The sequence below is a fragment of the Acomys russatus genome, chromosome 10 (assembly GCF_903995435.1).
Source record: "Acomys russatus chromosome 10, mAcoRus1.1, whole genome shotgun sequence".
In the NCBI taxonomy this organism is placed as follows: domain Eukaryota; kingdom Metazoa; phylum Chordata; class Mammalia; order Rodentia; family Muridae; genus Acomys; species Acomys russatus.
The window spans coordinates 66,326,393-66,340,162 of NC_067146.1; the positions used below are offsets into that span (position 1 = coordinate 66,326,393).

At 39.5% G+C, this 13,770-nt stretch overlaps 1 protein-coding gene across 3 annotated transcripts in view; it reads left to right on the forward strand.

Moving 5' to 3' along the window:
* Positions 1–13,770, forward strand: part of Pde1c (phosphodiesterase 1C) — a 475,928-nt gene that overhangs the window by 412,252 nt on the left and 49,906 nt on the right. For all 3 annotated transcript variants that reach the window (XM_051152305.1, XM_051152303.1, XM_051152304.1), the window contains exons 16-17: positions 5,790–6,014; positions 8,364–8,441. In XM_051152305.1, the coding sequence (XP_051008262.1) occupies positions 5,790–6,014; positions 8,364–8,441 (303 nt within the window). The remainder of the gene's footprint in view (positions 1–5,789; positions 6,015–8,363; positions 8,442–13,770) is intronic.

The following is a 13,770-nucleotide window of genomic DNA, read 5'->3' on the forward strand; positions in this document are numbered from 1 at the left end:
GTACATTTTTCTGTTTTTTTATTTTTTTATTTTTTCCTACCTTGGACTTTTTGTCCTGATGCTGAATATTCTGATGTAATACTGTCTGGAATACAATCATTGAGCTATATGTTCATTGCTGAGGGTTAGGGTTCCAGGTCATGGCTGCATATAATATTGTTATAAATGTAAAAGTTCAAATAACTGCATGAGATTCTTCTGTCCATAGAGATAAGAATTCTAAAATCTTTTCATACCAAATTCTACTTTGGTCTTAAAAAAAAAAAAAATTTCCCCCCTCAGATACAAGAACAATAAAACTACCTATTTTTCTCTACTATCATTTCTCATTAGGATATCCACATTCTTATTGCTGACTTGTAATAAATTTTATATATTAAGAATAATATTGTTGCTAAAATATCCTGCAGTGTCTGCCCAGCCCATTTATCCTATGCCATTGACTTTAGTGAGTCTCTAGTTATACTACCTATGTCTACTCTCCCACAAACTTGCTTTAAGTTTCTTTACTGGACAGTGAATCCTGGTAAACATGATAACATATTACATATGATATATAGTGAAAATATCTGCACTTGTTGAGAAAATATTTTTTTGCTTGCTTATCAGTACTTGGCTTTTGCTGAATACTAGGAAGTTCCCAGACTAGTGATTAGAAGAACCATGTTGACTTAACTTTGCACATTAAAAAAAATTAGATTTCTCTTTGTACACAAGTGTTTTGCCTATGAATATGTGATCATGTGCATGCCTGATGCCCTCAACAATCAGAAGAGAAAGCCAGGTCTCCTTGAACTGGAGTTAGGGGTGGGTTGCAGATTAACACATTCTCCTGTGTGAGAGCAGCAAGTACTTTTAACCACTGATCCAACTGTCAAGCCCAGCACATTATTTTTAAATAATTGCCTCAAATTATATCCTTAACATTTAGTTCTATTTTAACAATAACCTTTGCACTTTTGTTATGTATCGCTAACATATTTTCTTCAGTTTTGATTTTTTAAATTCACTTTACATGCCAATCATAGTTCTTTCTCTCCTCTCCTCCGAGTCTCACCCTTCCTCCCTCCCTCTTGTCTCTAGGCTCCCTCCCTACTCCTCAGAAAAAGGAAGCTGCCCCCATCCCTGTCCCCTGGCCACCAACCCACCTGAGCACACCAAGTCTCATCAGGACTGAGCACATCCTCTTCTTCTGTGGCCTGGAAGCCTTGTCGGGAGGAAGTGATCAAAAACCAGGCAACAGAGTCCATGTCAGAGAGAACCCCTGCTCCCCTTAGTAGGGGACCCACATGAAGCCTGAGCTGCCCATCTGCTACATACATGTAGGGGGCCTAGGTCCATCCAGTCCATGCATGGCCATTGGTTGGTGCTTCAATTTCCTCTCCCTTAGGTCCAGGCTATCTGGCTCTATTGGTCTTCTTTTGGAACTCCTGTTTCCTCCATTCTATCCTTCCCCCAATCCCCCCCCCACTTCCACAAGTCTTTCTGCATTCCACCCAGTGTTTGGCTGTGAGTCTTAGCATCTCTTTCAATCTAATGCTGGGTGGACCCTCTCAGGGGACAGCTATGTTAGGCTCCTGTCTTCAAGCTTAGCAGAGTATCTATCAGGTGTTGGCTTTTTCCCATAGTGTGAGTCTCAGGTTGGGGAGGCATTGGTTGGGCATTCCATTGGTTAATCTCTCTATTTTTATCACTGCACATCTTATAGGCCGGATACATTTTGGGTTGAAGTTTTGTGGGGTGGGCTAGTGTTCTCCCTCCATTAAGAGTCCTGATTAAGAATCCTGTCCAGTTAGAGGGTGGCCTCTTCAGTCCTCATGATGACTGCTACTAGGATTCTCAGCTAGAGACACCCCTATATCTTCTCAGGATCCTATACTGTCATAGCTCTCCAGCTTGTCACAAAGATGCTCCCACCCACAGTTTCTCTTCTCCCTGCAAGCCCTCTGTCCTTCCACCCAACTCTTACCGGGTCTGATGTCAACCCTCATTTCCCTTCTCATTCCCTACTCTGTTCCCTTTCTTCAACCACTTCCACTGTCTACAGTATTTCTCCTTCTGAATGAAATTTAAGAATCCTCCCTTGGGTCCTCTTTGTTACTTATCTTCTTTGGGTCTCTGAATTGAAGCATGGTTATTCTATGCTATATGCATGCATGTCATTTTGGGTTTGAGTTACCTCAATCAGGATGATTTTTTTCTAGTTCCATCCATTTGCCTGCATATTCCAAGATGTCTTTGTTTTTAATAGCTGAGCAGTACTCCATTGTGTAAATGTGCCCCAGTTTCTTTATCCATTCTTCAGTTGAGGGACATCTGGGTGGTTTCCAGTTTTTGGCTATTAAAAATAAAGCTGCCGTGAACATAGTTGAGCAATCCTAAACTTCACATGGAAAAACAGAAAATCCAGAATAGCTAAAACAATTCTCTACAATAAAAGAACTTCTGGAAGTATCTCCATTCCTAATTTCAAGCTGCACTACAGAGAAATAGTAATAAAAACTGAATGGTACTGGCATAGAAATAAACTAGTTGATCAATGGAGTCAAATTGAAGAAATAAACCCACACATCCACAGACACTTGATTTCTGACAAAAATACCAAAACAATACAATAAAAAAAGAAAGCATCTTCAACAAATACTGCTGGTCTAACTGGATGTCTACATGTAGAAAATGCAAATAGATCCATATTAATCACTCTTCACAAAACTTAAATCCAAGTGGATCAAAGACCTCACTATGAACACGGAAACACTAAATCTGTTAGAACAGAAAGTGGAGATCGGCCTTGAACTCATTGGCACAGGAGACAACTTCTGAACAGTTTTGGATTTTTAATACTGATTAAAATTTTCTATCAGCTAGTGTATGAAGAAAGCTGCTATACGACCACATTCTGAACTCTTAGAAGGAATACCCTTAGTACCCTGCCTGCTTCTGTATGGAGTGCTATTGAGAGATTATATGTATGCTTATATTGGCCAATTAGATTCCTATCTCTTATCTAATGTTCATATTCCCATCCTCTCTCCCCCATCTCTTTCTCTCCTGTTTAGTTCAGCAGTTCAGAGTAGATCAACGGATAAGTAGCCAGTGGCATTTCCACTAAGGAATTTATAGGATTGTCACTTATATGGGCAAATTGAACAGACTCAAGTGCATTTCTAAAGTCTGTCCATACATCCTGTGTGAGCAGCCCCAGCTGTTATACAGGAAGCCCCAGATCTTAAAGATTCCAAGGGCTCTGCTGCACTCAAACTCTTGAGTTGATTTCCATTCATTTTCTTATTGGGTTACATCAACACAAATACGTTGAAAGAGGAGCAAAAGAAAACAAACCGTAAAGTTTGCAGCCCTGGAATGATGCCAGGGAGTATAGACCTAAGACTTGATAAATGACTTCTCCTTGTGCATGCCATCACTGGAACATGCATGTCTGTGTAGATTATCAGTGTCTCACTGATTTCCTCTCACTGTAGATGAAAGTATTTACAGCAATAAATTCCCCCTAAGAATAGAAAGAAGTCTTCTTGTGGAGAGCAAGAAACCAACCTTGTTTAGATGTAATTTTAGTCTTGTATGTGTTTGCTATTGTCTCTCTTCAATACTCTCTCTTTGTGTACTATGGATGATGATACTTGCACAAGCCAGAGGCAGAATGTGATGGGACAACCCAAAAAGAATTGTTGGATCATGGCTAGAATTTACTAGAAGGTTGTTGCAAAGAAGGGAGTCATACTGTGGGACAGGATTATATCTGATTTGTTCACAATGTATTAAGAGCTGCCCTTTGCTAATTTAAAATAACTTTCCCATGTCAGCTTCACTTGAGCAAAAACAGATTTCCTTTCCAAATGCTTCCTCACTTCTTCTCAGTTGCTTTTCTACATCCCATGTGGAAAATTGGTCTGACTCAGTTGTCAAATGAGTTTTTCTTTCTAAGGTAATGTTTTATGATCTTCCATAGTAAACTACAATTTAACAGCTTCAGATTTTATTTAGATGATTCTCAGTTTGGAGATATTTTGAGTGTTGTAAGTTTGCCATGCATTCAGTAATGATTCCGTGAAGGTGGCCATAGCTAATCTCCTTTGATTGTGCATTCTAAATATGAATGACTTTGCCTTTCTTTGCTTCTTTTTCTCTCTGTACAATAAAACAGTCATTTTTTGTAAAATGCAGCAAAATAAATTATAATAAGATAAAATAAAAGCAATCACATTGTGTTTGGACAATACAAAGAAACAGAAGAGGAGCCCAAGTGAAGGTACAAGCATCAGAGACCTATTCATTCTCAAACTCAGGAATCCCTTAAAATAATAAACTGGAAGCCATAGACACAAGGGACCTGGAGCCAACCAGTGCAGGGAAAGTGCTTGCTGCCTCAATCTCTATGAGTTCATATGAGTTTTGCTCATGTTGGATTAGAGAACCTTGTTTCCTTGGTGTCCTCCATGCCCTCTGGCTCTTAAAACTCTTTCTGCCTCCTCTTCAGCTGGATCTCCTGAGCCCTGATGGAGATATCTAATGTAGGACTTTGTGTTCTAAGATGTCTCATTCTCTGCATAATGTCTGGCTGTGGATATCTATTGTTCCATTCTGCTACTGGAGGAGACTTCCCTGATGATGTCTGGGCAAGGCACTAGTACAGCATGGGTACACAAAAGATCATCTTTTAAACTATATCATAAATTAAGGAAGCGAAGGACCAGAGAGTCTGCATACGTTGGTCTCCTATCAGTCTAAGGTGCTGGGTTACTTGGTATCTCATGTAAATTGTATGCATGAACGATATTTCATGGCTTCATCAAACCCTTTGGGAGCACATTATGTGTGCAATATGCTTTGCCAAGCAGTGGTGAGGTTGATGGTTGTTTCCATCCTCAAAGCACCATTGGGGGCCAGTTCAACATCCAGAAACACAATAAACAGTTCTTCTCAAAGCATTCACACTGTCTAGTTTCTTTGATAAATGTTGAAATTTCTACAGAGGATTTCCTGGTCTGCTTCTCATCACTCAGGATATGGCCTTCTCCACTCCTCTGTCTAAAGTCACCTCCTGCCCTGTGCTGACTGTGTTCCATCGTGTCCTGTCACTTTGTATTCAATTCCTGCAAAATACTTTCAACACTCAAAATTATCTGAGCCATTTATTTACTTAATTATTATCTACATGTTTTTGTCATGCTTGTTGTCATATCCCCAGCATCAAGTTTAGGGCTTGTCTTTAGTTTTGGGAGGCTTAGCTTACCTCTTCCTAGTTTTAACTTTATAAACTCTGGCTTGAGTTTATATTCTTCTAATGATGTCTATTTTCCCTGACATTTTGTTCCCTAGTCAATTGTCCATGCCTTATTTTTTGTCTCTCCAGCACGATTATGACGTGACCATAAAATAGAGTGCAAAGCAGTCTTGAGGGTGAATAGAAACAACATTTGAAAACTGCTGAGTATAGTATCTAGCATGAGGACACACTCACTAAAACTTATCATCAGTGGGAACAGCAGTTTGCATGCAATACCTTGTATTGGCATTATTATGTACTCCAGTCCCCTCATCTAACCCAATACTTTTAGAAGTGATCTATATTATTGATATCCTAATACACAGGTAAGTCTGACTCGAATTAACCAAGAAAATATCCAATGCTCTCACCCTTGTGTCCTTTCAGTGGACTTGCTCCCATGAACATCATTGTTGTTGATTATTTTTCCCAAGAGGCAGTTTTCCTAACAGTAGACCTCTCTTTCTCTGTCCTCTGCCTTCTCTCATTGCTGTGGATGCAGAAGAGAAAGCCAAGAAGGAGGCTGAAGAGAAAGCTCGCCTGGCTGCTGAGGAAAAGCAGAAGGAAATGGAAGCCAAAGGCCAAGCTGAAGAAGGGACAACCACCAAAGCTGAGAAAAAGACATCCGGAGAAGCAAAGAGTCAAGTCAATGCTACACGAACCAAAGGTGACAACCCTCGTGGGAAGAACCACAAAGCTGACAAGGCGGGAGAAAAGCAGCAGAATGGTGAGTAGGGGCTCCCAGGGAAAAGCTTTTTTTGGGGTGATAATGATATGACAAACAGGAATTGGTGTCACTTTCCCTTTGCTGGGAACAAGTAATAATCAAGGAGAGAGTGTTGGCTTTTGAACACCCCCATTCCCTTGCTTATTATCTGCCATGCCCAGTGCCACTAGGAGGAGGTGGAGACAGAGGGATGCCGACCTGCCTGCTGTCCAGAAGACAGGGATGGTACACACTTTCTGGAATGGGTCAGATGGTCAATTTTTGGATGCCACAGCCCATGTGGAATATGAAAGTTTAAAGTTCATAAGAGGGAGATAGACTGTGGAAAACTTCCAGGGACTAATTTAACCACAGGACTCGAGATGCCCTGTCTATCACTAACACTCTTAAATGTTGGATTCTTCCATAGGAACCCAAAGGAACTCTTTTTGCTTCAATGGTGATTCGGAGGATAATAATCATGCTCTCCCGCTAAACCAATCCTGAACAGGCCCTAAACATCCCTTCTTCATCCTTCCAGCCAATCCGTTCATCCTATTTCAGAATTAAGAGTAAAAGCAAACCTTACAAATTTGCTGATTTCTAATTTAATTAGTTTAGCTTAATTAGTTTAGTCACATTAAAGGTATATACTCTATAGAATATATCATAACCCAAAATAGCCTCAGATTATCCTAGTATTACCGTGTCTTTCTGGATCTATAAGCAAAAGGCCTTTGAAGTGAAAATGGCAAAAGAGCCTGCAATCTAAAGTGTGTCACCAGAAGCCCTCAGGTAGTGTGAGGAGAGCTGGGCCTTTGAAATTGGAGCAATGCATGCAGCCTGTTATTGCTTCCCTGGAACCAAAAAATATGTCTGGGGTCAAACCAGAGTCATGTCTAGAACATGTGTTGGTGGCAGTCCACTCTGTGTGGCCTGGGTGGACTGGATAGCCTTTGCCCTTATGGCTACAGTGGTGCCAAGGGATGCTTTAATGTGAGTTGGTAAGTTGCTGACTTGAAGGAGGAGTCTGTGGTGCATTCCTCCACTCTCCACTGGGGTTCCTTCACACTGCAATTGTTACAAGATTTCACTGCAGAGCTGTATGCTGTGATGTGCACTTAGTACACTGCAGCACACACAGGCAAAGGATAAAGTTCTTTACTCGTGCATACCCTGCTGCCTCTTCCCATTGCATTTATTAGTAGGATCTTCTTGCTTCTGTAACTACACATTATTTGAGTTGTAAGGTATTCTTGGCTGCATGCGGGCTGAAAAGAAAGGGCGCATTAGTAAAACTAGTAAGAGAAATTCAGAGACCTCAAAATAAGGCTGGTGTAGAGAATCCATCCTTTTCAGTGCTTCTCCTATTACAAAGCAGATCAGCACAGATGACTACCCCAACACGAGCTTGCTTGTTGTTCTGAAGGCGGCCACATAGGCAACATTTGTAAGCTCTCTCTCTCTCTGCTGCCCACATTCAACTGTATTGTTACAAAAGAAAACTGCCACAGACAATACGAAGATATGAGTATGTCGTGTGCCTTGGTGCCAGCAAAATGTCACTGGCTCTAACAGGTGGCTGCCCAAATTGGCCCCAAACTTGTTAACCCATTGTTTTAGGAATTCAGTTGTGTTTAAATGTTCAATTTGGTTCTTGATTCATATAGTGGTAAAGCTATTTCCTTAATAAGAGATTTTTTTACTTGTATAGATTATCAGAAGATCACGTGCATTATTCTTCAGTTATAAACACTCTGCCTATTACATAACAGCCATGTTTTAATGCATTTCTAAAATGCTCATAAATGCCCCCCTCCTTAGATATTCGTAAAATCATCTTTTCTCTCATTTCCTCATCGTTGAGTTGTATATATTCTTTACATATGTTTGCTCACATGTGTGAGAATAGTATTTGTAACTTTGGAAATGGTTTATTTTGATAACCTCATTTATTAGGATAGTTCTTTGTCAGGATGGTGAGCAATGCCTTTGAGCAGTATGCCACATGTTCTGTTTAGCACTTACATGGCTCAAGTGCATCTGCCCACTGGCCTGTATGCAAAGTAGATGCAATTATCCCCATCCTGCAGATAGAAAACTAAACCATGGCAATGAATTAGTAGACCTTACCTGTATTCCAGGTTTCCCTCACTTCACAGATTAACAATAAAACTGAATGGATATTTTCATTTTAATTTCTGGGTGTAATCCAATTTTCAGAACCTATCATATGGTGACAAAAGATACTAAAACTAGGGTGCATGGTCCCTCAAGCCTCTGTGCTGCACTGTGTCTCATCCTGGCAGGTTTTACGTTTTCTCCTTCCCCAGCTGTACGCATTCAGTGTGCCATGCTTATTGCTTTCAGGTGACTTGAAAGAGGGTAAAAATAAGGCCGACAAGAAGGATCACTCCAACACCGGAAATGAGTCAAAGAAAACAGATGGTAAGAGCGTCATTCTCATCACGATTTCTATAGAGTGTTTCACTACTGCGAACTTGTCAGCACTGTGCCAGGAGGGAAGTGATTCTGTTCATTGTGTCTTACATTCTACCCCAATGAGAACTCATGCATTTAAAGAGGACTATCATCTCTCCATAGAAAGTCACAAATTCCCCACTGTGTCTTTTGCTCTCTAGCATACTTTCTCATCATGAATATTTTCTGTATGCCTCCTTTTCCTGCCTGACAGTCTTTATTGCAAAGTTCATATAAACTTGTTTCTAGACCTGATGATTGTCGTTCAGTAGAGGGATACACATTGCTAATATATGAACTTAGAACTATTATTGATTGTGCAACCTAAATAGGATATGTTTAATGTTTTCAGTTTTCACATTTTTTATCTAGAGTAACTTATTACTTTTGGTGAGAAATAAACATGAAAATGCGTTCAGTGTTGGTGTAGGAATCAAAATACAGTTTCTTAGACTCCAGTTTTCACTATCAAGAACAAGTACTGAAGACAGTGACAATACAAGATCAAATAGAATAAGCCTGCAGTGACGAGAATAGGTCTGCAGTGCAATGTACATCATGCATCAGTTTGCACTGTAGACCCACTTCATGAAGGAATGGGCCCTCAGCTGTCGTGAATGAGCCTTCAGCTGTAGAAATAGGCCTACAGTATAATGAGCCTGTAGTGTCACGAATGGCCCTGTTATGTGAGGTGTTTCATTGATACAGCTTTAACTTTACATAAACAACTTTCCACTCATTCAGATTTCAGAGTTACAATTATATTACCTTTCCCATTTGGATCTACTAGGTGTGGACATCTACCTTCACCTGTGATACAAACTTAATTGTTGCACTTGTAATCCAGTCTCCATCCTGGGCATCCTGTCATATATGGACATGATATTCAGATAAAGAGAGCTTCTGTGAAGTGGCTTTTGTGAAGGGTGTCATATTTTCTTTACGTTTTATCTCCCCGATGACATCTTATTTGATATAAGCTGAGGAATAGTTTCCATAGAATGCCTAATCAAATTGAGAAATAAAAAAAGTGAGTGAAATAACTTAAATACTTATTAAAAGGAGTTAGGAATGGTGCTGATCAAAACACTTTGTACTTTGTGTACTTATATAAAATTCTCAAACAGTAAATAGAAATACTTGAAAAAGAAGTCCAAGGATATCCCTGGACTACATAAGACATGGTCTCAAAAAATAAATGGAGGCTCGAGTGATGGTTAAGCAGTTAATACCACTTTGCTCTTGCAGAGGGTTTGATTTCCAGCACACACATGTTGGCTCACAATTCCAGTTCTGTGGATAAGACACTTTCTTCTGGCATCTCCAGGCACTGCATGCATATGGCATAGACATATATATGCAGGTAAAATAACCATACACATAATATAATAAGAATAAAGGTTGAGGGAGTCTATCAACCACTCTTGCTGTAGCCACAATGACATCTGTCTTTACTTTCATATGTGAAACTGGGTTTTAAGCTGCTCCTTTTAAAAACAATCAGAAAATTAATTCCAAGTGTCTTATTATATAATAACAGGTAGCTCACACCTGTAATTCCTCACCAACTTGCTCATGCAACCAGAAACCACTTGCTTAGTGAGTGAGCCTTCCTTGAATAATTGTGACTAAGAATTGATTTATGCACAAATAAAATGCAATTCAAAGTGGTGAGTTCGCAGCTTTACTCTCTACAAGAAAGATTGCTCAAATCCCAGAGGCTCTTTGTAAGTTGTCTTTAGACCAAATCAAGCAGACTACCCCAGAAATTATTCTGTGGAAGAATAGTGTCTTCTGTAAACTCAACACTCAGACACCTGCCCAGACATGCAATTAAGTGACCATGCTTTCCACCTGAGTCCCTATAGCACAAAGGACTAGAATCAAATCAAGATCCTAATTTTCAATATGGAAACTTGAACTTCATAGATATCGTCATCGTCGTCATCGTCATCATCATCATCACCACCACCACTGAGGATCAAACCCTGTGTGTTCTAGTCAATCACCATTTAGCTTTGCTTAAATAACTGGCATGATGCCATTGTAAGTGAATTGAGGGTTAAATGTGGCCATCTCCCTAAAGCCTTATTTGAACTGTGCTCCTAACCTGAATTATTCCCAAGCACTTGAAAGAATTATATTGATTGGCACAGTGATTAATTTGATCTGATGTCCCAGTGAACTGGCTGCAGTAAATGATGACAAATCCTGTCTTCTGTCCCTGACATCAAACTGTAACACCAACCTGCAAGTGACTCAGGGGGGACTGAGTAGGCCCAATGGCTTGTATGCTTGCTTATAGGAAAACAGGCTGAGTAACTGTGCTTCATGTCATTGCTCCCCATTCGGAATTAGCAAGACTGAGAACATTAAGTTTTGGAGACTTGGATGCTATTTTCATTTAAAATCCTTACCAGGGATAAAGCCAATTCTTGGTAGGATGTGATGGCAAAGAATTTGGTAATTTTCACTTATGTTTTCCTTTTTGTCACTAAAGCTCTAAATTTAGGAAATCAACTGAAAGGAAATAGATTTACTGTCTATTTAACTTAGTTTGACTTAAATATGGAAATAACATTAGAAATATTTCTTATTTTAGTGGATCTTATTGTATTTGATAACCATGGGGAGTTGATTGAACTTCTTAGTGACCTTCCTTCCATCCTCACTCCTGAGGACCACTGGTGGCTATAAAAGGGAATGTCCTGGTATCTGTCTATGCCATTGGGATGCACCTGATAGGAAGAGTGAGGCTGTGCCATCTGTGTATCTAGTGTCTTGACTATGAGCCTCCTCTGTAGCATACTGCTGGTCTCCTTTTCAGACAGATGTGTTCCTATCTTATTCTTTTAGTCATTCATGATTTATTTCCTGGTTCTTAATCCCGATGAAGCTTCACTATCTTTAAAGCAGATTTTCTCAGACATTTTGGTTCTCACGAGGCTTTCTTGACCATATTGTCACAAACTTGGTACCCCTTAAGTGTGTCTTCAGCTCATATGACATGTAAAATATGCCAAAGTGACAAAAGTTTGGGATCTCTTGCTTTTGCCTGACTGAGTTGCCTGACCTCTTCTCCCACACCCAAGGTGGTGCTGCTGCAGCAGGGACCTGGCATCCTTTCTAATTACTTTAAAATTAGCAAATTAGCCATTACTAATTCCAGTGCTCGGCTTATTTTCAGAACTCTGTACTACTGCACATTCCACAAAGATAAACACTCTGAGGTTATTTTCCAGAAGTAGCTAAACCAATCTTTTTTTTTTTCTTTTTTTTTTTTTTTTTTTTTTTTTTTTTTTTTTGAACAAGAAGGAAGCATACATCCTCTTCAGATGGTGACACTATTTCGTACTCTTAAGATATATCTTGCTAGATCTTTCTATATAATGAGAAAAAAAGTAGACTTATTTCTTTAATAAATGAATTTCCATTAGCATGAGAAACCAGCATCCTTGTGGGTTGAGAGACCAAACATCTGGAGTGCTCAGGGTCCCAGTTGAGATAAATCATCATGACAACACATGTTCTGATTAATATCCTACTCAGCCATTTGTCCATGAAAGCTCATTTGACCTAGTTAAGCAGACAGTAAGGGAAAGCTGTGCTTCAGCATAAAGAAGCATGAAATACTTGTTTTTTAAAGCATTTTATACTCTTGATTTCTCAAGTACTTCAGCTAATGTCTAAACACACTCCAACGTCCCTGTCAGTGAGGGGAGGGGAGAACTGCAGTGTTATCTCAGGTGCTTGGTGTGCATCAGGACAATGCTTCACTAATGAGACGCCGCTGCGCCACGCTGCCTAAGCGTTTTTGTTTGTATACCTCGCTGCTACTTTCTAATTAATTTTTGTATCCATTATGTACATTGACCAAGCAGTAAGAGTTGCTGTGAGCTCAGTGATTCACAAATCTGCTTTCGTTGGCTTGAGGTTGGCTTTTGGGAAATTCATGAGTCAATACGTATGTGGGTGAGAAGTGGTCAGGTGGAGACTGAAAAACCTCTTAGCTTATTTTAGTGATGAGATCCCTTTTAGGGCCAGAGGAACATGGGGCCTGCACTTACCCATGGCCTTAGCATTGATGAATCCTGGTGAATCAGACCCATGGGCAGTTTTAGAGCTAACAACCACCACAAATCAATGCAGTGTGAATATAATTTTAGATTGAGTAAATGGTGGATTATGCAACAGAAGGTGGCATGTGAAACAAATTTTCCCCTGTAGAATTTGTGCTTTGGAAGTTTGCAACCAGAGTGCATATGTACTATATGACATGCATATGTGCATATAATGTATATGTACATTGTATGATGGAACATTAGTAGAGTTAAAAATTTAACTTGTGTTGTAGGAAGGAAAATATCCAGTACCTGTTCATGCTTTGGTCCCAGCTGATTAGAACTCAGTTTCTTATCAAATAGTTAAAATATGAAATAGAAGCCTATAGCATATTCTTTGCTAAATACAAAATTAATCTTTTCAAACAACTTTACCTTATAATCATTGTCATATAAACTTTCATTGTCTCGTTTCTGTCTTCTTGACAGTTCGTTATGCTCTTGATATATCAAGAATATTGTACTTGTTAAGGGGCCTAGGTTGAGAGAAAACATTTAAAAATGTTTCCTTTTTACAGTTTTAATTTAAATGTAATTATACTACCCCCTTTACTTTCCTCTTTGCAGCCCATCTCATGTCACCTGCCTTTGACTCCTCCCATGCCTCCCCACTCCACTCTTAAATTGATAGTCTCCTTTAATTTTATTATTAATTTTACATTTATGGTGTGTGTGCGTGTGTGTGTGTATGTGTGTGTGTGTGTGTGTACAAATATGTAAATACAGCCTGCTGGATACATTTTTGTTGTTCTTATTACATGGTTTCAGGGCTGAAAACATTGTCTTGAATAACCACTCCTAGAACTCACGTATGGGAAAGACCAACTTTCTACTTCTCAGTAGTCTTTACTTGTCTGGATGTCTTCGTCTAGGGTGAGGCCCCATGAAATTCTCCCCTTTCTGTGTTGATGTAGCTATGGATATTATCATTATTCGGGCTGATTTATCTACCCATTTCTAACAGAGGCAATCACACTGAAGACATCCTAGAATTCTGACCTTTCTAACCTTTTCTTTATCGTGATTTTTCCTGAGCTACAGACAGATACAGCAGCTGTGCTGTAGACATATCTACTGGGGCTAGGCATTTTCTTTGATGAGAGGAAATAACCACACTTATCTGTGTGCATAAAAATAGGACTTAGGATGTAGTCAAGGAATTAAGCTATTGTAGC